A 26494-nucleotide genomic window follows, 5' to 3' on the forward strand; every position below is an offset into this window, starting at 1 on the left:
CATGCCGAAAAACTTCGTTTTTTTTCATGCCGAAAAATGATCGTGTGTACGCAGCATAAGTTATATTATTATCTTACTTTCATGTAATGATCTAAACAATTTTAGAGGTCAACATTTTTTAAATTGTTCTTGTGTTTATTAAACACTATTTAAAAGGGTGTACTCATTTATGCTGAGCACTGTATATTCACATGTTGTAAGAGTGAAAGTTCTATACGAGTTAAGATATGTGGGATCATTACCGGGTTAAATAATAGTATTACACTGGCTCTTGTCATAGATGGTGAAAAGTATTGCCTAAGTAAACACTTCCAAAAGCTATGGTAATATACAGTGGATTTAAAAAGTATACACACCCATGTTAAAACGTCAGGTTTCTGTGATGTAAAAAAAGAGACAAAGATAAATCATTTCAGAACTTTTTCCACCTTTAATGTGATATAAACTGTACATCTCAGTTGAACAACAAACTGAAATCGTTTCCCTATAAGGGAAGTAAAAAAATAAAAATAAAATATGGTTGCATAAGTGTGCACAACCTTAAACTAATACTTTGTTGAAGCACCTTTTGATTTTATTACAGCATTTTTGGATATCAGCATGGCACATCTTGACTTGTCAATATGTGCCTACTCTTCTTTGCAAAAACACTCCAAATCTGCCCGATTGCAAGGGCATCTCCTGTGCACAGCCCTCTTCAGATCACCCCACAGATTTCCAATCGGATTCAGGTCTGGGCTCTGACTGGGCCGTTCCAAAATTTTAATCATCTTCTGGTGAAGCCATTCCTTTGTTAATTTGGATGTATTCTTTGGGTCGTTTTAATACTGAAAGATGGAGTTTTTCTTCATATTCAGCTTTCTAGCAGAAGCCTGAAGTTTTTGTGCCAATATTAACTGGGATTTGGAACCGTTCATAATTCCCTCTACCTTGACTAAGGCCCCTATTCCAGCTAAAGAAAAACGGCCCCAAAGCATGATGCTGCCACCACCATGATTCACAGTGGGTATTGTTTTCTTTTGGTGATGTGCAGTGTTGTTTTTTGCACCAAACATATATTTTGGAATTATGGCCAAAAAAATTCAACCTTGGTTTCATCAGACCATAACACATTTTCCCACATGCTTTTGGGAGACTTCAGATGTGTTTTTGCAAAATTTAGCCGGGCTTGGATGTTTTTTCCTGGTAAGAAAAGGCTTCCGTCTTGCCACTCTACCCCATAGCCCAGGCATATGAATAATATGGGAGATTGTTGTCACATGTACCACACAGCCAGTACTTGCCAGATATTCATGCAGATCCTTTAATGTTGCTGTAGGCCTCTTTACAGCCTCCAATATTGATATTGATAAGTAGCAACTAAAAAAAACAATTACAAGAAGGGGCAAGTTGGGTTTATTCAGCAGGTACCTCAATATCAATTGGAGGACTTTCCCTGAAAAAGGTGTGGTACATAGATTATTGCTAAAATACAGGTAAGAGAAAACACTCTGCAATATAAGAAAATATATACTGGCCCTCATCATCTACAGTATATCCCAAAAAATTCCTGGAAGTTCACTGACTTATGCACCAATACACCTACTTCAGAGGAGTATGAGTCATATGTCTTTGTGAGAAGTGATCTTGTCAGTGAGGTGTATGATAGTGCTGAGGCAATATGGGTGAAGCTATATGTTTGCACCTGCTGCTAAGATAAATATTGGAGCATTTCACAAACCTCACAGGAGAGTGTGACCGGTTCTCAATGTAGCTGGTTCACACACCTCCAAGGCGGCAGCGGTCCGAATTGCACAAGGGTTCTGTGCATCTTCTGGTTGGTTGTTTATTTTAGGTGGAAATTCAGCCCGAAATTCAGACCCGATTTGCACCTGAAACATGAACAGACACGTACCAGACCTAGAGTGTCAAGTTGCAGTGGAGAATAGCAAGTTACTCCAGCCAACATTATCTGGTAATGGTGTGCAAAGCACACGACTGACTGAACAGAACTGCACATTTGAAGTGTGTATTTAATGGTTTTATTTTTGTGATATGAATGTAATGTCCTCATGAACATAGCACTGATAGCACAATACTGTGGGCTGTCAGCAAATGTCTAATTACAGAGTATAGTCAGGTGGCTCATACCCCTAAGTTTTTATTGGAATGTAGGTATGTGTCCATATAGTTTACACCCATCAATATGGCATGCTGTTAATTATAATCCAATAAAAAAAAAAAATTAATTTAATTAGAAACATTAAAAGTAGACAAAAGGAATGTGTATAAAATCAAATACATTTTATTTCAAACAAAAATACAAAATAAACACAAAATAATTCTATCTATAACAGTCTTCTGGAGAGTGGAGGCTGGAGAATGTTTTCATTTACATTAGGAAATTATGAAGGAAAAGATTTATCCCAATTTTTTTTCAAATATAAAATCTTCCAATTCAACATTGTGGAAAAGAAAAGCATGGGGGCATTTAAAGTATGATGATTTATACAGAGGTGTGATTACTTTGACTGTGTATGTATAAACCAAATCCGTATTTTACATGCAGGTTCTAGGCTTTACAGAACCCTTTTCTTAACCTTGGGTGATGATGCTCCTATCATGCAAAGAAAGAAGACACTGAAATCACCAAAGTTTACTGGAAGTTGGTTAGATAAACAACAGCTGAAATACCAATTTCAAATGTAAACTTCTACTTCTTCTACACAGATCAAATAAACGAATTAACAATAGACAAACTTTTCTGTTTGACTGGTATGGTTTAGGGTGTTATTTTTTAGATAAACATTTCTTACTAGGCAACTAGGGGCATGCATTTAAAGAATAAAAAATTTAGCCAAGACAAGTCACATTATCACAAGCCCCACAAAGTTCTCTTAAGCTTGTTGCAACTAATATTTTTTTTTTGTGGAAGCCCACTCAAAAAAAAAAAAGTGCTCTGGACAGGCGCAAAACTCTGACCATTGTGTAAACCAGTCAAACTGAAACAAGGGTGTTAAAAGGGTGTTAAAGAGACTATTTTCCAAGCCAGAATAACATAAACTACATTTAAAAGATCTAGCATGTGACTCATAGAAAATTTATTTTTAAATGTTTTTAAATTACATTTTAATACTTTTTTAGTGTCTAAACAAGACAATTTATTGTAAAAAAAATTAAATAGCATTCATTTATTACTAAATATTCCAGAGATAACAGTGCATTAACATTTGTTTTTACATTGTAATACATATCAATTCTTTTAGATTACACATGGCCTTATATACAATAAAATAGGAGACCATTAAACAAAATGTATAGCATTCTCAGTGCCCACCTCTCAGAATCATGGCATTTAGTGAAGTTTTTGATGTGACATTACAGATCTGAAGTATATTGCAATATAGATATCTAACGCTAAAGGTGGTACCATGGCATTTAAATGAGTTGATAAAATGGCAGATAACTAGTAACCAGCTGTCATTTCTTCAGTGCAGTTTGAAATGCAAAATAGAATATCTGATTTGCTGCAAGGAGATGTAATGTTTCACACACAAATCATAACCTAATTAGATTTATAAATTGTAAGTTAGTACTGTAAACCTTATATGATAGGTTTTAACCACAGTTAGTTTAAAGAAGTTAGATAAAAACAAAAACAAAGTTGAGAGTCTTACTATTCATTTAGGTTCTAAAGTACCCCACAGCCACAGTATGCAGAAGCCCTCTCCGTAGTCTTCTGACATACCCCCTGTAAGTGACAAGTGCTTTTGCGCTAAAATGGATCCTAAATGAGTGAATCCACCAAAAATATATAGTGCAGCAAAACCTAATTATGTTTACATGACATAAAACAGGAATATAAATAAATGGTGATTCTGCGCAACATATCACACTAATGGAACAGTGATATCACATAAGCAAGATAAATGTAAGAGCTGACAAATAATCAGCATATAGTATTAAATGCAAAGAGAATAGTGAGTCCAAATATAAATATTTATATTTGGACTCACTATTCTCTTTGCATTTAATACTATATGCTGATTATTTGTCAGCTCTTACATTTATCTTGCTTATGTGATATCACTGTTCCATTAGTGTGATATGTTGCGCAGAATCACCATTTATTTATATACCCCCTGTAAGCCAGGGCTAAAGCCCTCTATGCAGCAAAGTCCATGCTCCTGGCAGGGTGCAAGCTCTGAGTCACAAGAGAATGTGCTGGACCGCAACAGAGAGGAACTCTGCTTAAACCCAAAATACAGCAGTCTGGCTCTGCTGCATGATGGCAGGGAACAGACTTTTTTTAAAGTATAGCTGTCGGATGTCTAATGCCCTGTACACACGATCAGTTTTTCCAACAGTAAAACATTTTGTTTTTTTTTGCAGGAAAACGGCTAAAACTTGTCTTGCATACACACGGTCACACAAATCTTGTCTGAAATTCCGAATGTCAAAAACGCGGTGATGTACAACACGTACGACAAGCTGAAATCTATGAAGTTCAATAGGCAGTTCGGCTCTTCTGCTTGATTCTGAGCATGCACGTTTTTTTCGCTTTGTAATTGCATACAGACGACCGCGATTCCCTATGGGAATTTTTCCTGTCTCGAAAATTTAGATCCTGCTCTCAATCTTTTCTTGGCAGGAATTCTCACAGAAAAAGTGTGATGGAGCATACACACGGTCGGAATTCCTGACAAAAACCTCACATCGCACTTTTCTTGTCGGGAAAACTAATCGTGTGTAAAAGGCATAACACAATAATTGACTATGTTTACTTAACGCTGTAATGCACAAGGAAACTACTGAAGGAATTTTTTCTTGGAATGAATTGGGCTTTAATAATTGCCATGAAAGTCAGCAATGTTTAAAGTGAAACTAAAAGGCAAAACATTTTATTCCATTTTGCACAGAGTAAGGGAGGGTTATAACCCCAGGCAGTTTTTTTTGCCATCTGTGTCCCACAGGGAAGATTTCCCTTTGTTGCTTGTCCCATAGCCAAAAAAGGAAGTGAGAGGAAATCCCTTTATATGAGTGTAAAACTCAGGTTTTCACTAGACCTAGTGTCATCACTGGAAGACTTCTATTCCTGCTTTGGTGACAACCCAAAATTAGGGATTTTCTTTCACATCCACTGTGTGATAATGCTATGCAGGGCAAACAAATAGTGGGAAATGTCTCTAATGAACAAAGACAGTACTAAAAACCTGAATATTATTCTATTATAGTCCCTGGACGACATAATTCTATTACGAAACCCATATTGAGGAGCTGAGCGACGCACGGACGTCATCGCGTGGTACTGCTCGTACATACAGACGGAGGGGTCTGTCTGATTGTGCACTGGCCGGCACATCAGACTTAAGGCTTGTTTCATTGATGCAAGATTGTATGTGTGATACTTAGTTTTTACTTTTTATAAATAAATCATAAGGTTTTACACTATTGGAGCATTATGTCTTTTACATGCCATGCCATCCACTCATGGGTCTGAACATCTATGGAGTGATTTGAATAGTGGTGCAGCAAGCCTCGGGTGCTTTTGGAAACCGACTGTGTTATATTACATGCTTCTCCGGATCCTCTGTCACGGGGGAACACGGAGCTCTGGTAAGCAGGAATTCTTTCCATTAGGTTGGTGGATTCTACACTGGCTTTGTATTTCAACATTTGAAGAGTTCTCACTCATGGATGGACTTTATTAGGTTTTGCACGGGTGGACAGTTATCATTTATTCAACGCATATGAATTTTTGGTCTGTTTGGACACTGCATGAACTCATTAATTTATTATTATTTTTTGCAGTTTTTACACAATTTTTAAGCAACTAATCAACTATTTTGTTTACTATCTGGTGCTTGTATTTTTGAGTGTTTATGATTCATATCTGCATTATTCACATGTTTAGTGTGACCCCATTTTTCTTTTTATAATATTCTAATCCATCTTCAATCCAAACAAAAAAAATAATAATTTTTGTCTTTAGTTTTACTTAAGGCTCTTTTCAAACTTGTGTGACTTAGGATCCGACTTATAAGACCCAAAGTCACGTGACATGTGAAATGTCATTTGTTTCTATAAGAGCCATCCCAATTAACACTACTGAAGTTGCTGCGACTTCAGAAAGGGTTCCTGCACTACTTTTATCTGACTCTGACACAACTTCAGTACCAGAGATTGTAAAAGCTGCACTGAATTGGAGTCGGCTAGTGTGAAAGGAGCCTTAAGATGTTAAATGAAGCTGCTAATGCTAAAACAAAAGCATTCAGAATTTAGGTAAAATATATCTTTGCAGGCCCAGAATAACTAGCCTATAGTCACACAAATTTTGCTAGGCATACTTTTATGGAAACATTATTTAACTTAATTTAACTTTGCTAGTCCAGTTTTGCTTTAATAGTTAGGAAGCCATGCTATCATTTGTGTCCTGTGACTGCAGCCATCTAGTTCCCCTTTCACACGGGCTTCCCGGATATGTCCACCTGTCAGTTTTCCAGGCGGACCTGAGCAAAAGTTCTATGCAGCTCTATGGACAGGGGGATGTAAAAAAACTTGTGTCCTTAACATCTGCCTACCTCTGAGTCTGTCTAGGTCCAAGAAAACAAAAACTGAAAAGAACTGTATCCTTTTCCATTTTTCTGGGCCTAGATGTGACAGATCGGAGATAGTCTGATGTAAACAGACACCAGAGTCCATTTACATCTGGCTGCCTATAGAGCTATTACAGGTTTTCCCATGTCTGTGCACAGATCCCTTGTTGACCAACTCTGTGTGAAAGAGCCCGTTTATAAAACCAATTAAAAGCAGTTGAGGTCACACCTCTGCTTTCTGAATTAAAAAAAAAATTTATATAATTTTTGGGGATATTTATTACAGCAAAAAGTAAACAATATTGCGTTTTTTCCCAAATTATCGCTCTACTTTTGTTTATAGCGCAAAAAATAAAAAACGCAGGGGTGATCAAATACCACCAAAAGAAAGCTCTATTTGTGGGAAAAAAAAGGACGCCAATTTTGTTTGGGAGCCACGTCACACGACCACGCAATTGTCAGTTAAAGTGACACAGTGCCGAATCGCAAAAAGGGGCAAGGTCCTTAACCTGCATAATGGTCCGGGTCTTAAGTGGTTAAATGCACCTAAGACACAACACGTGAAAAACACTGGGGTTTATTTACTAAAGCTGGAGAGTGCAAAATCAGTCTCACTTTTTGCAGAGAAACCAATCAGCTTCTAATCTCAACTTGTTCAATTAATTTTTTATTTTTTTTTGGCAATAAAACCTGGAAGCCGATTGGTTTCTATGCAGAAGTGAGCCTGATTTTTGCACTCTCCAGCTTTAGTATGAATTTGGTCATACTATGGTCATCATACAGTTAACACAGCACTTGGTATCAACATCGCTCTATGTGTTCATACACCATTTTTTATTTAAATATGTTCACATTTTTAGAGGAAACTCTACATTTATCCATAGCTGCAAGCAAAAAAAAAAAAAAAAAAGTTTAACGTGAAAAGGTTTTGTTATTCCTAGATGTCTTTTTGTATCAATGTCCTTCCTAAAACCAAAGCAATAGGGACATTTTAATTCAACACAGATTGCTGTTCTTGTTTGCCAAGCCTCCTACACATCTGCAAAGATTCTAAGCAGGAATGTTTTGTGAAGCAACTGAATTATGCAACAAGGATGAAACATGAAACCTATTCATCTACGGCTAAAAAAAAAAATATTTAATGTCTTTACTGGAAATGTCCTATTAAATATTTATCAGGATTTTGTCTGTGGTGGATCTGGGCAAAATATGGTCTCATTTCATTTTAAATGCGCTTTTAACAACGGCATGAAACTTTTTTTTTTTTAGGATTATTTTAGTAACTGCATGAACCCTTTTTTTATAATTATTTTAAAAACTACATGAACCCTTTTTTTATGATTATTTTAAAAACTGCATTAAACCTTTTTTTCTGATTTTAAAAACTGCATGAAACCTTTTATATTACATTGTTTTTCACATGTATGTACATTGTAGGTACGGTAAATCCAAATATATTACAATGCTCGTGAAATCTTTTTCTTTGCGGATTTGATTTATTTATTTTTACTGTTTTAAAAACATGACCATATAGACTTGGCCCATTGTAATGTTGCTGCGCAATATGAAGGCAGATAAAAAAAGATAAGAAAGACGGCCAATGACTTAATTTATATTCTCAGGTCTAACTCTCTCAATTTTTACTGTGAATGACTGAATATGTTTATTTCATGCATGGTTTATATTGTGGAAGTTTGATATGTTCAAAATACCTGGGTTGATTTACTAAAGGAGTTAAGAACCTTTGCTCAAAAAAATGTAAACATTTACTTCAATTATCCAATCATGTAAAAAGCATCTGTACATGATTGGGTATTCAAAGGTTTTCTTTTAAAAGATGGATAATGAAGTGAACGTTCTAAGCTATTTTAGTAAATCATCCTAACTGTATCAGTTAAAAACACAGGAGGACTTCTTGATTTTTGTTATGTACTTTAAAGCATTGAATTCAACAATCCATGCTCATCCTCACCCCTTTTCAGAGCCAGGAGGCAATAGCACTCCACCCCTGCCCCATACACTAAATACATAAATTCAATTTGTATATTTAAAAAATGGCTGTCAGGAGTCTCATTAAATGTTAACTGTAGCTCTATAGGTTCAAACTCTTCAAAATCAAAAAGATCACAAGTGCAATAATGTTAGGAAGATCAACATGCCTTTACTTGTCTCTGATTCAGTCAGTTATGGAAATGTGACTGGACTTCCCTTATTCACAATTGGGAATTGAAAGAAATCAATTAATAAGTACAGTACATGAATTACATATATACACTACTTCCTATTAAAGCTTTAATCGCGTTAAATACCTTCACATTTTCCAAGAAATTACAATGGATCCCTTGGCCACTAATATAGAAACTATTTACATACACCACACTATTTATTCATAATAGATTGAATGGTGCAATGGGTCCAAATCCTGTGAACCCCACAGCAACAGGCGTCAGGCATTTACACACACATAGCATAAATTTAAGAAAGGGAAGTGGAAAGGTAATATAAAAAACAATATAGTAGAGCAGTACAGCACAATTACTACAACGCATGCATCATGCAGATCTAAAAACATCATAAGATACCTGAGATGCAATTCTTTTATCCAATGTGGATACCTTTTTATTGATATTTCTTCTAATGCTCAATAAAATGAAACTTCAGATCTTCGTAATATATGTTAAACTGTAAAATGGTTATAAATGAACATTATTGCATCTAATCAATGCTGAAAAAATGGATACATTGCCCATATCAGCTAAGCTGATAAATTATTTCTGGTAAAAATGATTCCTAGGTTAGAAAATATAAAATGAATATCCAATTAGTCAATTATGGGCAACACTTTTACGTTATATCCTATTTTCCAGCAATAAATTTGTAATAACCAAAAACAAACGGTGTTTTGAGTTTCATGGTTATTTGGTGTACGTATTGGATATATGGAATTTAAACTTAAAATTTATACAGTACAGACCAAAAGTTTGGACACACCTTCTCATTCAAAGAGTTTTCTTTATTTTCATGACTATGAAAATTGTAGATTCACACCGAAGGCATCAAAACTATGAATGAACACATGTGGAATTATACATAACAAAAAAGTGTGAAACAACTGAAAATATATTTCATATTCTAGGTTCTTCAAAGTAGCCACCTTTTGCAGCAGACACATCTCTAGAATTGTTAAGAGGAGACTGTGTGAATCAGGCCTTCATGGTAGAATATCTGCTAGGAAACCACTGCTAAAGAAAGGCAACAAGCAGAAGAGACTTGTTTGGGCTAAAGAACACAAGGAATGGGCATTAGACCAGTGGAAATCTGTGCTTTGGTCTGATGAGTCCAAACTTGAGATCTTTGGTTCCAACCCCTGTGTCTTTGTGCGACGCAGAAAAGGTGAACGGATGTACTCTACATGCCTGGTTCCCACCGTGAAGCATGGAGGAGGAGGTGTGATGGCGTGGGGGTGCTTTGCTGGTGACACTGTTGGGGATTTAATCAAAATTGAAGGCATACTGAACCAGCATGGCTACCACAGCATCTTGCAGCGGCATGCTATTCCATCCGGTTTGCATTTAGTTGGACCATCATTTATTTTTCAACAGGACAATGACCCCAAACATACCTCCAGGCTGTGTAAGGGCTATTTGACCAAGAAGGAGAGTGATGGGGTGCTGCGCCAGGTGACTACCCCTTGAAGCTCATCAAGAGAATGCCAAGAGTGTGCCAAGCAGTAATCAAAGCAAAAGGTGGCTACTTTAAAGAACCTAGAATATGAAATATATTTTCAGTTGTTTTACAATTTTTTGTTATGTATAATTCCACATGTGTTAATTCATAGTTTTGATGCCTTCAGTGTGAATCTACAATTTTCATAGTCATGAAAACTCTTTGAATGAGAAGGTGTGTACTGTGTGTGTATATATATATATATATATATATATATATATATATATATATATATATATATATATATATATATATATATATATATATATATATTTTTTTTTTTTAATTAAGCATTCTCTATTAATATATAACATTAAAATTCCTTTCAAATCTATTAAATTAATCTCATGTCAGCAGGAAAAATCATTTTAGCCATTTTCCTTCTATGTGTGTGTTTGCTGCTCCCACTACAATATTTCTAGAAAAAAAGGGGAGGGGCGGCGTATTGCAGAACTGTATCTCCAGTCCATTTTTTAAATACTAGGACCTTTTAGATTAATGCCCCGTACACACAAAGAAAAGTCCAATGTGAGCTATTTGGTGCTGAAATTCTGTGTGTATGCTCCATCGGACTTTTGCTGTCGGAATTTCCACCAACAAAAGATTCAGAGCTGGTTCTCAAATTTTCAGACGGAAAAAATTTCTATCGGAAAATCTAATCCTCTGTAGCAATTCCGATGCTCAAAAGTCCGACGCATGCTCGGAAACAATTTGACGCATGCTTGGAAGCATTAAACTTAATTTTCTCGGCTCGTCGTAGTGTTGTACGTCACCGCATTCTTGACGGACGAAAAGTTCAGAGAACTTTTGTGTGACCGTGTGTATGCAAGCCAAACTTGAGTGGAATTCCGTCTGAAAAACTATCCAAGGTTTTTCTGACGGAAAGTCCGATAGCGTTTACGTGACATTACTGGAGTGTTCTGCTTTGTAGGATAAGGGACTGCTGTATTGAAACCAAAATAGAGAAATTGTCATGCATTCATTTTGTGGGCTGGACGATGCAACATAGGATTATTTTAAGTATTATTAAAGTAAAAGTGATTTTTATATCAATTATTTAAAAACTCATATGTATTTCACTTTCATATCAGTCAATGCTGAGAGAAAATTTTAGATATGTGTAAGTTTTTGGCTTGCTACATAGGAAAGAAAGAACCCCACAAAATCTCATAATAATGAAAATATTTCCTGCATACTTTTCTTATTTTTGGGATACACTACATACATCCACTTGGTATATCTGTGAAATCTCTGTAGGGTGAGCACCCCCCATACCTGCTACATAGTTTTGTGGAAAAACTCTTCTTGGCCTAGGATTCTGGGAGGTTTTAGAAAACCAAATTGGACTGCAGTCAGTTATGGGCAACTGCAGTCCAATTCCAAATATTTAGTAAAATAACTATGACCTGTAACTGTAAAATAAAAAATCTAACCTGCAGCTCTGTCAGCTCTCACCTGACATTGGTCTGGATTCTCATTTCCACATTGACAGATCCCAAACTTTTATCAGGCATTGTTCATAAAAAACATACCTATATTTGCAGGGTAGTGGTGTCATTGTTTTTATTAGGTGGCTTTTGATATCACCTTTGTTAAATATAAATTATTTGGAGAGCAGTAATATCATAAAACCTATTTGGGAAAATGTGTTGTGATATATACCATGTGATGTATCAAGATTTTATACATAGATTTATAGTTTTATATAGAAGTATGACTTTTTCTAAAACCGTATTCAGTTCCTGGTGGGTTAATATATATGTAGTACTTTGTCCCATCCACCTAGGTGCCCTGTAACATTAGCTGCATTGTTTGGAAGGACATGACACCCCTTACCTCCCCCTGCATTCCTCTTACCAGTGCTTGCCCCAAGCAAGTGCTGTGAGCTGGAGTCGGGCAAGCACTGGCAAAGCAGCTGTCTCATTGCTAGCTGTTGTGTCGGGTGGTCGTACGCCACGGTTAGCATTACAGGGCACACCTAGAAAGATGAGACCAAGTACTATATATACTTTGTTCCATTGGGAACTAAATACTGTGACAAGTAATAATTCTTTATATTTTGTCAGACATTCATACAAAGATAAATATTGGTTTGAATGCTACCATCAAAAGGCAGTAGTATTTTCATCACACAGATAGGGTTAGAGATTGATACTACTTTTTGGTGTGACTACTTTACACCAAAACAGGTGAGGTGAGACCCATACTTTTGTGATGCTTTATATAGAAGAAAGCACATTCAATTAAAGGTCTTCTCTGCAGTGCTACCTGTTGGTGAAATCAGTTATTATTGTGCAATCTTGATATGGAGCTGGTTGATTTACCAAATGCTAATTTACTGCTTACTTTGCAAGTGAAGTTTCACTGTTCAAGGGAATGTTCCCCTGAGCTTAGTGGATGTGGACAAGTTTCACTTTGCAAAGACTACCCAATCATGCAAGAATAATTAAAAAAAGCACAGCGTTTTGGTTTACACATCATTGGTTTTTGGAAGTCAGAACTTTAACTTATACACAGTCTGAGAAAATTCCTTTGCAAAGTGCAACTTCACATGTAAAGTGAACAGTCTGTTTACCTTAAAGTGTTACTAAACCCTCTTCTTTTTTTTTTACATTAAAATAATAAAAATAGCGGCACTTTAACGCCGACGACGCCCCCGCCCCAGTGTGAAAGGGGCCTAAGAGGGGTGATTGTCTGAGGGAGACTAAGGGCCCTTTCACACATACGGACCGTATGTCCGCATTTTCACCCGTCCGTTTGCGGATGAAAACGGGACATACATGGGTCCCTATGTGATTACGGGTGTCAGCGGATGAACATCCGCTGACACCCGTAATTTGTCCGCCTCCGCAAAGATCCGCATTTGCGGACGGAAGAAATCCTATTTTTCTTCCGTCTGCCAGATCGGATCGGATGAACACGGACATACGGTCCGTGTTCGTCCGATCCCCCATAGGGGAGAGCGGAGGAAATATAGGGCGGTCCCTGCACAGTGTGCGGGGACCGCTCTGTCAGCTGCCAGCTCAGCTGGGATTTTACGGAGGATCCCTGCTGAGCTTTGCAGACACACGGAGCGGATCATTACTGATCCGCTCCATGTGAAAGGGCCCTTATGAAGTTTAAACTTTCAGTTTCCAAGTGAGGGTGAGAGGCATCATAGACTGAGCTGTGTGTGATATATATTTACAGCTGCTGTTTACAGAGGCAGTAGACAGCTGAGCTATGTGAGATAAATGCACAAGACAATGCCTGAACAAAGAAGGTGCTAATGCATAAGCAAAGATGGAGCTGGCTTTCCAGAGAGGCGATGAATGCATTATCAGGGGTAGTGATGTGATCTCTATGAGAATTTTCCCTTAGCTTAGTGAATGTGGTGAAAATTCACCTTGTAAACACAACCCAACCATGTGCAAAATAAAACAAAAACACAACAATATTTTTGCTTGCATATGATTGGACTATGAAAGTCAGCAGAACTTTAGCTCTTTTGCTAAGCTAAAGGAAAATTCCCAAGTAAAGTGAACAGCCTATTTGTCTTTAGTAACTCAATCGCAAAGTATATATAAACTGGAAATTCAATATACTTTCTATTTAAATCTTATCCATATAGCTAAATACACAGTTAAACACACACAAGAGAACTATTTTACCTGCCAATGTATTTAGACTTCAAATATTATTATGACCCACATACTCCTGTCACACTGCATACCCTGGAAAGTGACACTTTCTATATTACACTAAAGAAATACAGTGATGTCATCTTCTTGCACAGATTCAAAAATGACAGAGCAGCTGTACATGTAATAAGATCACCTCTGTGTTTTTTTTTTTTTCTGACTATGAGCATGTTCCCTATGTCAGACTGACATCAGTGCTCAATGCAATAGAGCCAAACTGAATGACACAGCTGGCCCTCCCTTTCTCAGTTAGTGATGTCATGCAGGTGATCAAAAAATGGAAAACTGAAGAAAATGCAGGAATTGATATGAGCTGTATTTGAAAATATGTTAAAACACAATTTAATGCAATTATATAATAGTTTATCTTCCTCAAGTTTGGCCAATTAAAAAACAAAATGAACCCACATTTACAGTATGGAGCACGGGAAAAAAACAAACCTTTACACAGATGTATTTGTGGAATATGTTAAATGAGATTTATTATGCTGCTTTACAGTATTAACCAGTACGATGGGAATCCCTGCTATTCTTATAACAAAAGGTAAAACACCTTGAAGTTCCTTACCTCCAAAATGAAACAAAATTCAGCTAAACAGTGATAAGGAACTGTTGTGTTTAAAATGATCCTTACAGAGGATTGTCAAGAATTTATACATAAAACCATTCCCTGAATAACACACTTACATGTAGCACAACAAAAACTATCATTATTAAGATGTTAAAATCATCACAGTGCCTTGACACAGTTATCAGCATCAGTCCTGGTTCACACTGGTGCGATGGGGGGAAACCTTTGCGATTCAATGCTGGTTCCCGCATTGCACCTGAATTGCACAGTGGTTCACACTGACATCTGCGAATCCCTGTGGGTGTCAATGTAAAGTTAATGACACCCCCAAATTGATTCACAGATCGCAGTGCAAACTGTCAAATGGTACAGGAATCAGATCGCATGGCTGTAAACACCCATGCGATCCGATTCCAGTGCGGACTGAAAAAGCGATCCTGCACCATTTTGGTGTGAATACGATGTGATTTCGGCTATGCAGTTTGTATGGCTAAATGTGCATCACACAGCATGTGATCTGCACAGCAATGCGATGCGAATCACATTCGATGTCTGTAATCGCACAAGTGTGAACCCAGCCTCAATGAACCAGATAATTAGCATTAAATTACCAATGCTCTTTCATAACTGCTTAAAAACCAGCATTATGCTACACCTTAAAAGGAGATTCCCCTTAAATTTATTAAATAGCGGGCTGGAATATGTGAGCTTTTTTTTTCTTACTGACAATTATCTTTATACTCTGCATCTCTTAAAGAAACTGCACCATAAAGCTGTTCAGCTTTAAATCAAATATCTAACTCCCCAAACTATTTCTGATCAAGCTTTGGCCCCAAAGAAGAAAATGTAAGTCACCTCTAATCTTAAGCTGCTGGCACCTCCCAGGTGTTGAGCATGTCATCTTTGATGACTGACATAGCGCACTCATGTATCCCTGAAATGATATTGCTCTACAATGCAGCCAATGCCAGGTTTCTGTGTTCAATGCCTCTTGTCTGCTCTCTGCACCTTGCTACTGACCATGTAACAGGTGGCATCACTAGCCAATAGCAAGAACAAAAGTATTAAGGAGTGGGCTAGCCTTTTACCTCAGATGCTAGTTGCATTATAGCGCTACCTCAGCTTACTCTGCTAGACATCAAAGCTGGCTTGTAAGCACCTGGATGTGCCTGCACTTTGGGGTGAATGGCAATTTACAGCTGGGGGCCACAGGTTGTTTTTCCCATAGAAGCTAATCAAGCTCTCCAATACAAATCTAAAAGTAAAAGCAAGGAGTGTGTGGGCACACAGCTTAAACAGGTAGATCATGAAACAGCTTCCACCAGACTTAAAAGGATTATCTTGGAAAAGACATAAACCTAGACATAGTTCCCTAAAGCTGATATATTCTACATTATTGCTGTAACAGATAAGACAAATAGTCCTACTAATAAGATCCAAGAATTAGGGGTTCTACAAATAAAAAATATAAAGAACACTGAACGGGCTCGGCAGTCAGCAGTTTCATGTGTGCAGAAAGCGCTGCCAAGCATGTTTTACATGTGAAGCAGAAGGTGACCAGGCCTGTTCTGTCAACTTTACATTTGCAACCTTCTATCTCAATAAGTTGTGTTTCAGAAGACTGCAGGTGTCTTATGCTTCCTTGATCTCAACATTTAGACATTGAAGATTGCTTGTTACAGATTACACACAGTTCCTTCAGACACATTTTAATGGTAAAGCCCTCTGTTGTAAAATGCCATATTTAAGTTACTAAGAAGAGACACGCATGTCCAGGATAAATTTACACATACTTTGCCTATCACACAATGCAGGAGTAGTTTTAAAATAAATGTAAATGTTACATTTGTTTTAAAAAATATGTAATACACAATAAATATTGAGAAATAAATATGTGTAGAAATTACAACCAAAGGTTGTAAAAGATCACAGGACAACAGAATCGTTATTTCAATCTTCTAACCAATGCCTTGGCAAGCAAGCAAGCAAGCATAATCTTGTTTCAGATAACTAGAAGGAAATAATGAATACATGTATGTAAACAATGAATAGTTTTTGGGTGTCCATCCTGGCAGAAAATATTACATAATTGAGTACTCCATCCCTATGTCAAATGTGTATACTAGATGCACAATATCCGATCCCTATATTTTACAGCAGCATATCAGTCTACATGAAGCCCTGCTAAGGTTTCTAGTTTGTGGATACATTTTGAATCGGTTTTGTCTTTCAGGTATAATTCAAACAGGATTCTTCTACGAAAGTATCTGATGTAAGACCAGTCCCCTTTGCTCACAGCAATCAACATGATTTTCCTCTTTTTCTACCCCTCTGCACTTAAAATTAAACTTACAATAAATCTGTGAAACAAAGTCCATACTACTGGATACAGGTTTCAGTCTATTTTGCCTGTATAGTGCAATGCAGGCAGAAGCTGAAGAACACCATTGTGTAAAGATAGTCTTCTCACCAGCCCCACCACGCCTGCGCCTCAACTTCAGCACTGGATCGTGTGCAGTTAGAATTTGCACAGAATCTCCCTGCCAGTATCACACTGCAGTAATTATTCCCTTTGTCTGGCCAAAGTGATTAGCTTCAAAGAGAACCTTGTTGGTTACTAACGTGTACTCAGAAGTCTTACCTCAGAAAAATTTATGCATGGGGGTCCTGTAGTGCCTCAGACCAAAGGATGCAACATTTTCTAGAGATCTGCTTCTTGCAAAGTTAATATTGGCTCAGCCTAGAAAACCACTTGAACCAATAAAAGTAGCTAGCACACCCTTATGATCATGCATTTCATTGTAAAACAGGAGACCTATAATACGTAAAGGAGTAAATTGCTAACAAATAACTATTCTGAACTACACATTACATGAGGGTCATACAAAGAGCATAACTCACAGCCAATATGTTGTTCTCTTGGCATTTAAGTACATTTTAAAACCAAAATTGGTAATTTGACTTGAAGACCTACCAGTAGGATCCTAGGCTCGTTACCCCTTCTTAGGCTTGAGGGACACTAAAGTCCTTGAGGCAAATAGAGGTACAAGCTCTATTCTGGCTGCTTTCTGAATGGCGACTAACCATTTTCAACATGTCACAAAGCAAAATATTTTTTAATGAAGCAGTCTAGCTAGTGTTTAGCAAAAAAGTGAAGTTTTTTCTTACTATAATAAAAGTAGAAATGGTCACCAAAACCATGCACTGACACAGGAACATAACTGCAGATGCCTTTTTTTCTGTTTGTAATGTCTTGTGATTCCTGAAACTCTAAAGCCCTGTACACACGATCTGGCTTTTGCCCGGCCAAACTCACATCAGAATTCTGACGGAATTCCATCGGAGTAAAAGAGAACATGTTCTTTATCTAAACTCTGATGGAATTCCTCTGAATATCCAATGGAAAAACTCAGATGGGGCATACACACGGTCGGAATTTCCGATGGAAAAAGTCCGCCTGACTTTTTCCATTGGAAATTCTGATCATGTGTACGGGGCATAACACTACTCTGTGTAAAATAATTTATTAAACCCCAAGTTACTCCCTAATTATATTGTTTGTGACAAAAGTCCTGTCCACTCTAGTCATGCATACTGGGAGACAGAGAGATCAAATGGATTGCTTATTTAGATTCCTTGTCAGGTGCTACATCTATTCTGCTTAAATAAAGTGGAGTAATCTGCTGGTACCTTTTTTTTCAATGAAGTTTACATCATTGCACAATTTTGGCGACTACTTCTTAATTCACTGAGAAATGCACTGGTCAAGCAACTGCAAGGTTTACCTTTTGCTAGAGTTAATAAAGAGCCGGTGATGCATTAAGCTGCAGATTGGATGTAAATTGTATGAATAAGTTAATGGTTGAATTGTACAGATAAATTGTACTACCGTTTAATTTACTTCAGCCACTCCTGAGTTGGGTCCTGCATTCATATCACCATTCCTGATGCAGGCTCATTGATATTTTTCTTATATTTCTGTTAATTAAAAAACATAAAAGTAAGATAGTAAATTTGGAACAGGAAACGTTCCTTTTCTTGACATCCATATGCAAAACTGCAATGTTCTGTGAATAGAACAGAGTTCTTAAAAGGTGCATTTGCATTTTGCTTTGTCTTGGTTTTGCAAATACAAAACTATACACATCTCAAAATCGTGCATTTTTTTTATACAACATGAAGTTCCATTCAGCAGCCTGATAGCTCACTGTCAATGCTATGGCATGGAAAAGCTGCACAAAGAATATTTTGTTTAAAAAAAATATTAAAAAAATAAAATGAAAAAAGGACAAACAAGTAAGTGCTGGCATCAGATCACATTTTCTGAAACGTGACTGCAAGAAGAAACACAGGAAGGAGATCACTAATGGAAGTTCTCCAAACTTGTGATGACGTCATTTGACATTGAACACAGTTGAAGTTCTAAAGACCCTATAATATTCTTTCAACATCCTGGATAAACGTAGGTGAGGATCTTTGCTTCCTCAAACTGGAGCCTGTGCAATGTGCTGCATTTGTTTAACAGCCGACCTTCCTAGTACCTGTGAGATTGATGGTATTGTGAACTTTGCTGAGATGTTGTGGAGTAGCCCAAGGTATTGGTGGGCTGAGAGGTTCCCTGAACATTGCTTTGGTAACCCAGACGAGATGTGGAGTGCTTAAAGAAAGAAAACAAGAAAAAAAATTAAATAAAAACAGTTTTAGTCCTACAGTTGCAAAAAGTGTAAATTTTACACCAGGCTCACATAAAACAGGAAATTACGTGAAATTAGAGCAGGACAAATAAAAAATAAACAATTAAGACTTTTAATTTGAAGCTTCTTTCCTTGAAAAGGGAGAGCAATTAGTAAGCAAACACATTACGTCCTCACAAACTGTCTCTGCCTACTTACTCCATTACATCATGCTGATTAACAACACAGCAAGGAAAACTTCCACAGCATTGACAGATTTGCATTTATTTCTGAAAACCAGTAATGTGCAGAGGAGAGTTAAGCCGCGTACACACGCTCAGTCCATCCGATGAGAACGGACCGATTTCATTGGTTAACCGATGAAGCTGACTGATGGTCCGTCGCGCCTAAACACCATCGGTTAAATAACCGATCGTGTCAGAACGCAGTGACGTAAAACACAACGACGTGCTGAAAAAAATGAAGTTCAATGCTTCCAAGCATAAGTCGACTTGATTCTGAGCATGCGTGGATTTTTAACGGATGGTTGTGCCTACTAACGATCGTTTTTTTTCCCATCGGTTAGGAATCCATCAGTTAAATTTAAAGCAAGTTGGCTTTATTTTAACCTATGGAACCCACACACGATTTGACAGATGAAACCGGTCCATCAGACCGTTGTCCTCTGTGTAACCTATCGTGTGTACGAGGCCTTAGCGGCCCTGAGAGGCCTAAAGGTTGGAGTGTTATTGAAATGACAATGAGGTCGAGTTATTTTTATACATTTGCAGAGACTTTCAATTGGGAGCTGAAATGGCAATGAACATTAATAATTACAGGATTACTTCACTGTTGTGATTAATGTTTTGCACTCCCCTTCCCCAATTACCGTATTGCTCAGTATGCAGTTCATATGATCAATTGCATTTAGTGTAAAATCGGTGAAATGCTTGATGCTGCACATAGTATTCTGCACAGTTTATTCGCTACCATAAATACTCATCGACACAGAGCAGTTAAGGGCAGAATTCTGATGGCTATATTTTAACTTAGGACTTAAAAATAAGGATTTTCGTAGTCACAGAAAATGTCTTTGCTTGGAGTCCATTTAGCGTCACAAGAATTCTTAGACTGTTGGGATATACTGACACGTCCAGGAGAAATTGACACTGGCTAGCACAAAATAACCCTGCCCACCACCACCAAGCCTCAGTTCTGTAACAAAGTAGCACAGAGTACGAAAAAAAACCCACAGAATCAGCTGCAGAAAAAAGAGGCTTCGTCTCCAGAAAAACTTCTTCCGTGGTAGCCCAGAGACTCGCACTAAGTGAAGTATACCTTTCATGTCTGATAATAAATGTTACCGTGTTTCCCCGAAAATAAGACCTACCCCGAAAATAAGACCTAGCGTTATTTTCCAGCTGGGCCGCAATATAAGCCCTACCCCGAAAATAAGCCCTAGTTTAAAATGCTTGTAAAATCTTATAATCCACTCTATTACAGTATTATATAATGTACAATGTGTGTGTTTCTGTAATAAAATTACAGGAAAGAGAGCCCTGGCAGATCACAAAAGTGCAGAGCGGCGCTATAACGAAGGTATTTGGCACAATTATATTACTGAAACACACATTTACATGATATAATACTGTAATAGAGTGGATTATAGGATTTTACAGGCATTTTAACTCAGTTCACACTGGAGATTCCTGTCAAGCAGGGAGAGAGAAGACAGCACATTTCATGGTAAGACCTACCCCCAAAATAAGCCCTACTGTGTTTTTTGTTGCCAAAATTAATATAAGACCCTGGCTTATTTTCGGGGAAACACGGTACAGGAAGCAGCCTTTCTAGCTGTAACCATCATATGAAAACACAAATTCAAAGATTCCCCTAACAAAAAAAAGGCTTCAACAGCCATGCTATTAAAGCCAGCAGCTGTAAAATAAGATGGCAAAACAGTACTTGAGATGGAATTTACAAACAATCTGACAGAGTCAGTGAGGCATCTGCCAGGAGTCTTACTAGGAAAGCATACCACATCTGACTGGACCAGTCTACAACAAAGAGGGTGATCAGAATGCCCATTAGAAGAAAAGATCAGGGTGTACTCATTCAAATCAAAGCACCCACTGCTTCCACTAAGTAACTTGAAACAAACCTGTTTAGTTTTTCCTTTATCTTGGTGGACCACATTTGGGATCCCCCACCTGCAACACAGGACCTGAAACACCTTCAGGTGTTGGGACCACTCCCACAGACCAGGCGCTACTAGCTGAGGAAGCCATCTGTCAAATGTCTACATCTAGGTGGAAAAATAAGGACTTGGAAGATTTGCCCAGGACAGGAACCAAACATCTAATTGTCATGGTGAGACTTTTGGTTCACGCCGATGGTTGATGTGTGCCACTGCTATAGCGTTTTGGGCAACTGAATTTGGACCAGCAGGATGTTTAAATGCAGCAGAGACAGCCCAATCGCTCAAAGTTCCAGGATGCTCATCAGGTTAGCCATGACTAAGCGCTGAAGTACAGCGTGAAACGCGTCGGCCATTTCTGTACCTGTTGTTTGCGGTGAATGCATGTGCATTTGAAAATAAAAAGACCAACTTTATTTTAAGTTATTTTGGAGTGCGGCTATCCAGAGTTTTTTCGTTCATGTGCTACTCCCCCAGGTGTGCTGGAAAGATAGGGACATGCAGGTACATGTCCTTGATATCCATAGGAGTCAGACAGTCTCCCTGATGAAGGAAAGCTATGATAGAAATGATGAATTACATTCAGAATTTCTGTATTTAAGCAAAGACAATCAGAAGATGAGGGAGAATGCCCCCTTTGTGCATGGAAACAATTAACAAGTTGGAGGACAAATCCCTGAAATCCTTTTGCCACAGGAACTTAGGCAATGACACCTTGATCCAGAAGACCTAGAGGGCTAAACACAGGAAGGTTGAAGATGAGAAATAGGCCAGGGGCAAGAAGCAAAACTCCTGTTTGCAGCCCTAGAACACCACCTCCAGCATGCAAGTGTCAGATTCAAGTTGCCCAAGGATTTGGCAGATCTTTAGTGTCAGACCAAGCAGTTTTAATGGGACCCTGGCTTGGAGGGTCTCCACTAGATGTTTCCTAATAATCAGAGAGGAAGAGAGCTTAGCTTCTTCCACTGAGGAAGTTGGGTTCCCTTACAATCATCAGCAACCTAGATGAAATTAAAAATTGCAAACATTTTGTATCATACATGCTCTATGCACAATAAGGATACATACATTTTTAGACTTGGGCGTAATAGCCAGAGAACAAAATACATCTAAATGATGCTTCTTTCAGAGAGGGCATGGAGTCCACATGTAAAACAGATCAGCAGGGGGAACCAGATCTGAACCAGAAAACAGAATTTTTTTGTTGTTAAAATTTAGTAGAGGGGGGGGGGGTAAATAGGACGTTAATGACCCATTTGTCAGGCGTGATTCCCAGCAGGACAGTTGAAACCAGACCATAAGGAACCCACCTAACACAAGAGTCAAGTGTGAATGTAATGCCCTTGCAAGCGTAGAACGATCCCACTTCTGTCACCAGATAAAAATGAAGGACTAAACAAAACAATGCCAAAGGTTAGGGATGAAAATTAAAGCCCACTGCCCAGATGCACGACAATACAAAAAGCTATGAGGAGTCCTGTAACTGAAATCAAACAGCCCTGTCCTGTCACCAGTTTTAGTAGCTTTACTGAAACATGTGTCAGATATAGTTGCATCCTAATATTTGTAAAAGCGGTGATATGCTGCACTGTACGCACTTGTAGCAGGTGATCTGTCTGCACTGTATACAATGTAGCAGGGCAGCTTTTTTGCAGATGCTATTCCCTCCCCACCAGCTACTAGTTGTCAAGGATGCTGTTGACTTTCTTAACTGACAGGCTTCTAGCAACCAGTGACGCTGGTTATGGCTATGGATTCATTCAATGCCTGCTGTCAATCACACAGGGAGCGGACGCGATAAGGAACTATTGTCTTTAAATCCCATCAGGCTTAGCTACAAAACTCCAGGCTCAGTGCACCTTTACACTCTGTGCATGCCGTTTCCAACAGGTACATGAAGTTGGGACAATCACCGACATTTGTTGTAGATATTGTATGAATTCCCCAGACAGTGTCTTACCACTGAGGCACAGTGCAATATAAAATGTACATGAACTCCTTCAATAAAAACAGGTTATAGCAACTTAAAGTGGTTCTAAAGGTTTTTAAAAATATGTTATACTTACCTGCTCTAATGCAATGATATTGCACAGAGTGGCCCCTTACCTCATCTTCTGGGGTCCTCCCCCAACGCTCTCCAGTGGTTCCCCCATAGAAAGCTGTATGCTAAGGGATCACACATGAGGCGCGCTTCCAAGACAGGCTGTGTGCGTCTATAGACACACACAGAGTGGCTTAGCCCCTGCTCACAGTATTTGACTGACAGCAGCAGAAGCACAGAGTGATCACCCGTATAAAACAGGGAAACCCTGTGTTCATCGTCTTTAATTGAGAGGTTTCCAGGGTTTAATCTATCTAGCATTAATTTAACACTAAATCTTAGTTAACCGTATCTCACAAAAGTGAGTACACCCTCACATTTTTGTAAATATTTTATTGTATCTTTTCATGTGACACTACTGAAGAAATTACACTTTGCTACAATGTAAAGTAGTGATTGTAAAGCTTGTATAACAGTGTAAATTTGCTGTCCCCTAAAAATAACTCAACACACTGCCATTAACGTCTAAACCGCTAACAACAAAAGTGAGTACACCCCAAGTAAAAATGTCCAAATTGAGTGGCCTCCATCAGTTGCGTCGCTAGGGGGTGGCTTCTGGGGCTAAAGCCCCAAAATCTCTTTCTGGGTGCAGCGGTGGTTTCCGGTTCCTGCACGCCACTGACTGACATTCCAACAGTGGTTGGTTGCTAGGACCGCACAGCATCCAGCAACCAACCATATGACTCCACCCCCTGGCATTCAGCAGGGAGCGGAACTTTCTGGATTGCAGTTCTGTCCTGGGCTGGCTGCTGCCACCTCCCTGGCTTACTGTCTCCTCAGTGGTTGGTTGCTATCAACCAACCAACCACAATTTGTCTAACTCCGCTCCCTCCCATGTAGGAACCTTCTCATTTAGACCTGGCTGCTGTTAGTGCTCTAACACCCCAGATGACGATCTAGTGATCGAAATGCGTCGGGAAACCGCTGATCCTACTGCTTTTATGATTATATGCCTGATTTTTGGTCTGCTGAAATGTGAGTGTAAACTTCATATCTTTTTACTGCCTAAGTAAACTTACATATACAGTTTTACACTATGTGCATCTTCGTTTTCTCTTTTATCCTTCTCCACATGCTGAGTTTTGATTGAATATATGGGCTCAAGCCCTTATCATCATTTGCTGATTATTGGGATAATCCTTCTCTTGGTACATTTACACTGCATCGCATTGGAAATCTCCTTCTGCTTTGTCATCTAAAGATACCTCTGAATCAGGATACCATCACTTTACTAAGCCTATATGACCCATTAAGTATAAGCTTAATTGGGTCCACACATTCTGGTAAGCCTCCATTTACTTTGGTGGTGGATTCACTATAGACCTTCACGTCATATTCAACGTCAAGTCACTTTTTGTTGGATTAATTGATTTTGCATACCTTATGGGACTTTAATATTCCAAGGCAACTGTTTTTATTTACGGACTTTTGAGCACTATTGGTGTTATGCTTATACGTTACTAGATTTGTATTACAGTCTTGTATATCAGTTCACATATATTTAGCGCTGCACTTCTTTTTGTTTCACTTAATTGCTGTTAGTGCCCTGCCTCCCCCTTCACACGTTGTGAATTTAATGCTAGAGGAGGAGCAGCTCTGGGGACCCTAATGTAAGGGGGGGTCTCTCTGGGGACTCTGATGTAATGAGGGAGGCTCTGGGGACCCACCCAAGTGTATGACTTTCTTTACTTTGCTGCTATGGGCTCTAGCCCCAGATCTTTTGTAGATCTAGCAACACCCATGGCCACCATTATTTTCCAGCAGTGCCTTAACCCTCTTGGGCAACAAGCTCACAGGAGCTTCACAGGTTGCCACTGAGTCCTCTTCCACTCCTCCATGATGACATCACAGAGCTGGTGGATGTTAGAGACCTTGCACTCCTCCACCTTCCATTTGAGGATGCCCCACAGATGCGCAATAGGGTTTAGGTCTTGAGACATGCTTGGCCAGTCCATCACCTTTACCCTCAGCTTCTTTAGCAAGGCATAGTGGTCATCTTGGAGGTGTTTTTGGGGTCATTATCCTGGGGAACAGTCTTCAAGGGAGGGGATCATGCTCTGCTTCAGTATTTCACAGTACATGTTGGCATTCATGGTTCCCTCAATGAACTGTAGCTCAGTGCAGTGAGGCAGCTTTCATGAAGACCAGACCATGACACTCTCATTACCATGCTTGACTGTAGGCAAGACACACTTGTCTTTGTACTCCTCACCTGGTTGCTGCCACACACGCTTGACACATCTAAACCAGGCCTCGACAAAATCCGGGCGCAGGTCGCATTTGCGACAAGAAATTGTGACCTGGCGACTGGGGAAGCTTAGGGCTGCAGAAGGCCGCAAAGCCGTGGCCTCAATTACCGGCCGGCGCGGGGTGTGCAATCGCAGCAGGCCGCGCCCCGCCGGTAATTGAGGCCGCGGCTTTGCGGCCTCTACAGAAGGAAGCTGAGGTTGCAGAAGGCCGCAAAGCCGTGGCCTCAATTACCGGCGCGGGCCGGCCGGTAATTGAGGCCACGGCTTTGCGGCCTTCACAGAAGGAAGCTGAGGCCTGCAGAAGGAAATCTTAGGAGTGGCCATCTTGTGGTGGCCGTTGGCATTACAGTTTACATTACATTACAAGTAGCAAAAAAACAGCATTTCTAATGTGTTTTTTCACTGCCATCTCCTTCCCTCTAATTAGAACCCCCAAACATTATATATATTTTTTATTCTAACACGCTAGAGAATAAGATGGCGGTTGTTGCAATACTTTCTGTCACACCGTAATTGCGCAGCGGTCTTACAAGCGCACTTTTTTGGGTGAAAAAATACACTTTTTAAATAAAAAAATAAGACAACAGTAAAGTTTGCCCAATTTTTTTTTATATTGTGAAAGATAATGTTACGCCGAGTAAATTGATACCCAACCTGGCTGCAGTCGTTCCTCCACACGCCGCCGCTCACCTCTCCACACTACTCTGCGCCGCTGATCACGT

At 38.8% G+C, this 26494-nt stretch overlaps 1 protein-coding gene across 4 annotated transcripts in view; it reads right to left on the reverse strand.

Moving 5' to 3' along the window:
• Positions 1-2262: 2262 nt before the first annotated feature.
• The window catches only part of CDK19 (cyclin dependent kinase 19), a 251856-nt gene continuing 227624 nt past the window's right edge, over positions 2263-26494 (reverse strand). For 3 of the 4 annotated variants that reach the window (XM_040350239.1, XM_040350240.1, XM_040350242.1), the window contains 3 exons: positions 19094-19209; positions 18442-18530; positions 2263-2596 (listed from right to left, as the gene is read on the reverse strand). In XM_040350239.1, the coding sequence (XP_040206173.1) occupies positions 18488-18530; positions 19094-19209 (159 nt within the window). In that variant the 3' untranslated portion in view covers positions 2263-2596; positions 18442-18487. Of the gene's footprint in view, positions 2597-18441; positions 18531-18694; positions 19210-26494 lie in introns of those variants that run through there. The other variant, XM_040350243.1, reaches the window with a different exon arrangement.

The sequence above is a fragment of the Rana temporaria genome, chromosome 4 (assembly GCF_905171775.1).
Source record: "Rana temporaria chromosome 4, aRanTem1.1, whole genome shotgun sequence".
In the NCBI taxonomy this organism is placed as follows: Eukaryota; Metazoa; Chordata; class Amphibia; order Anura; family Ranidae; genus Rana; species Rana temporaria.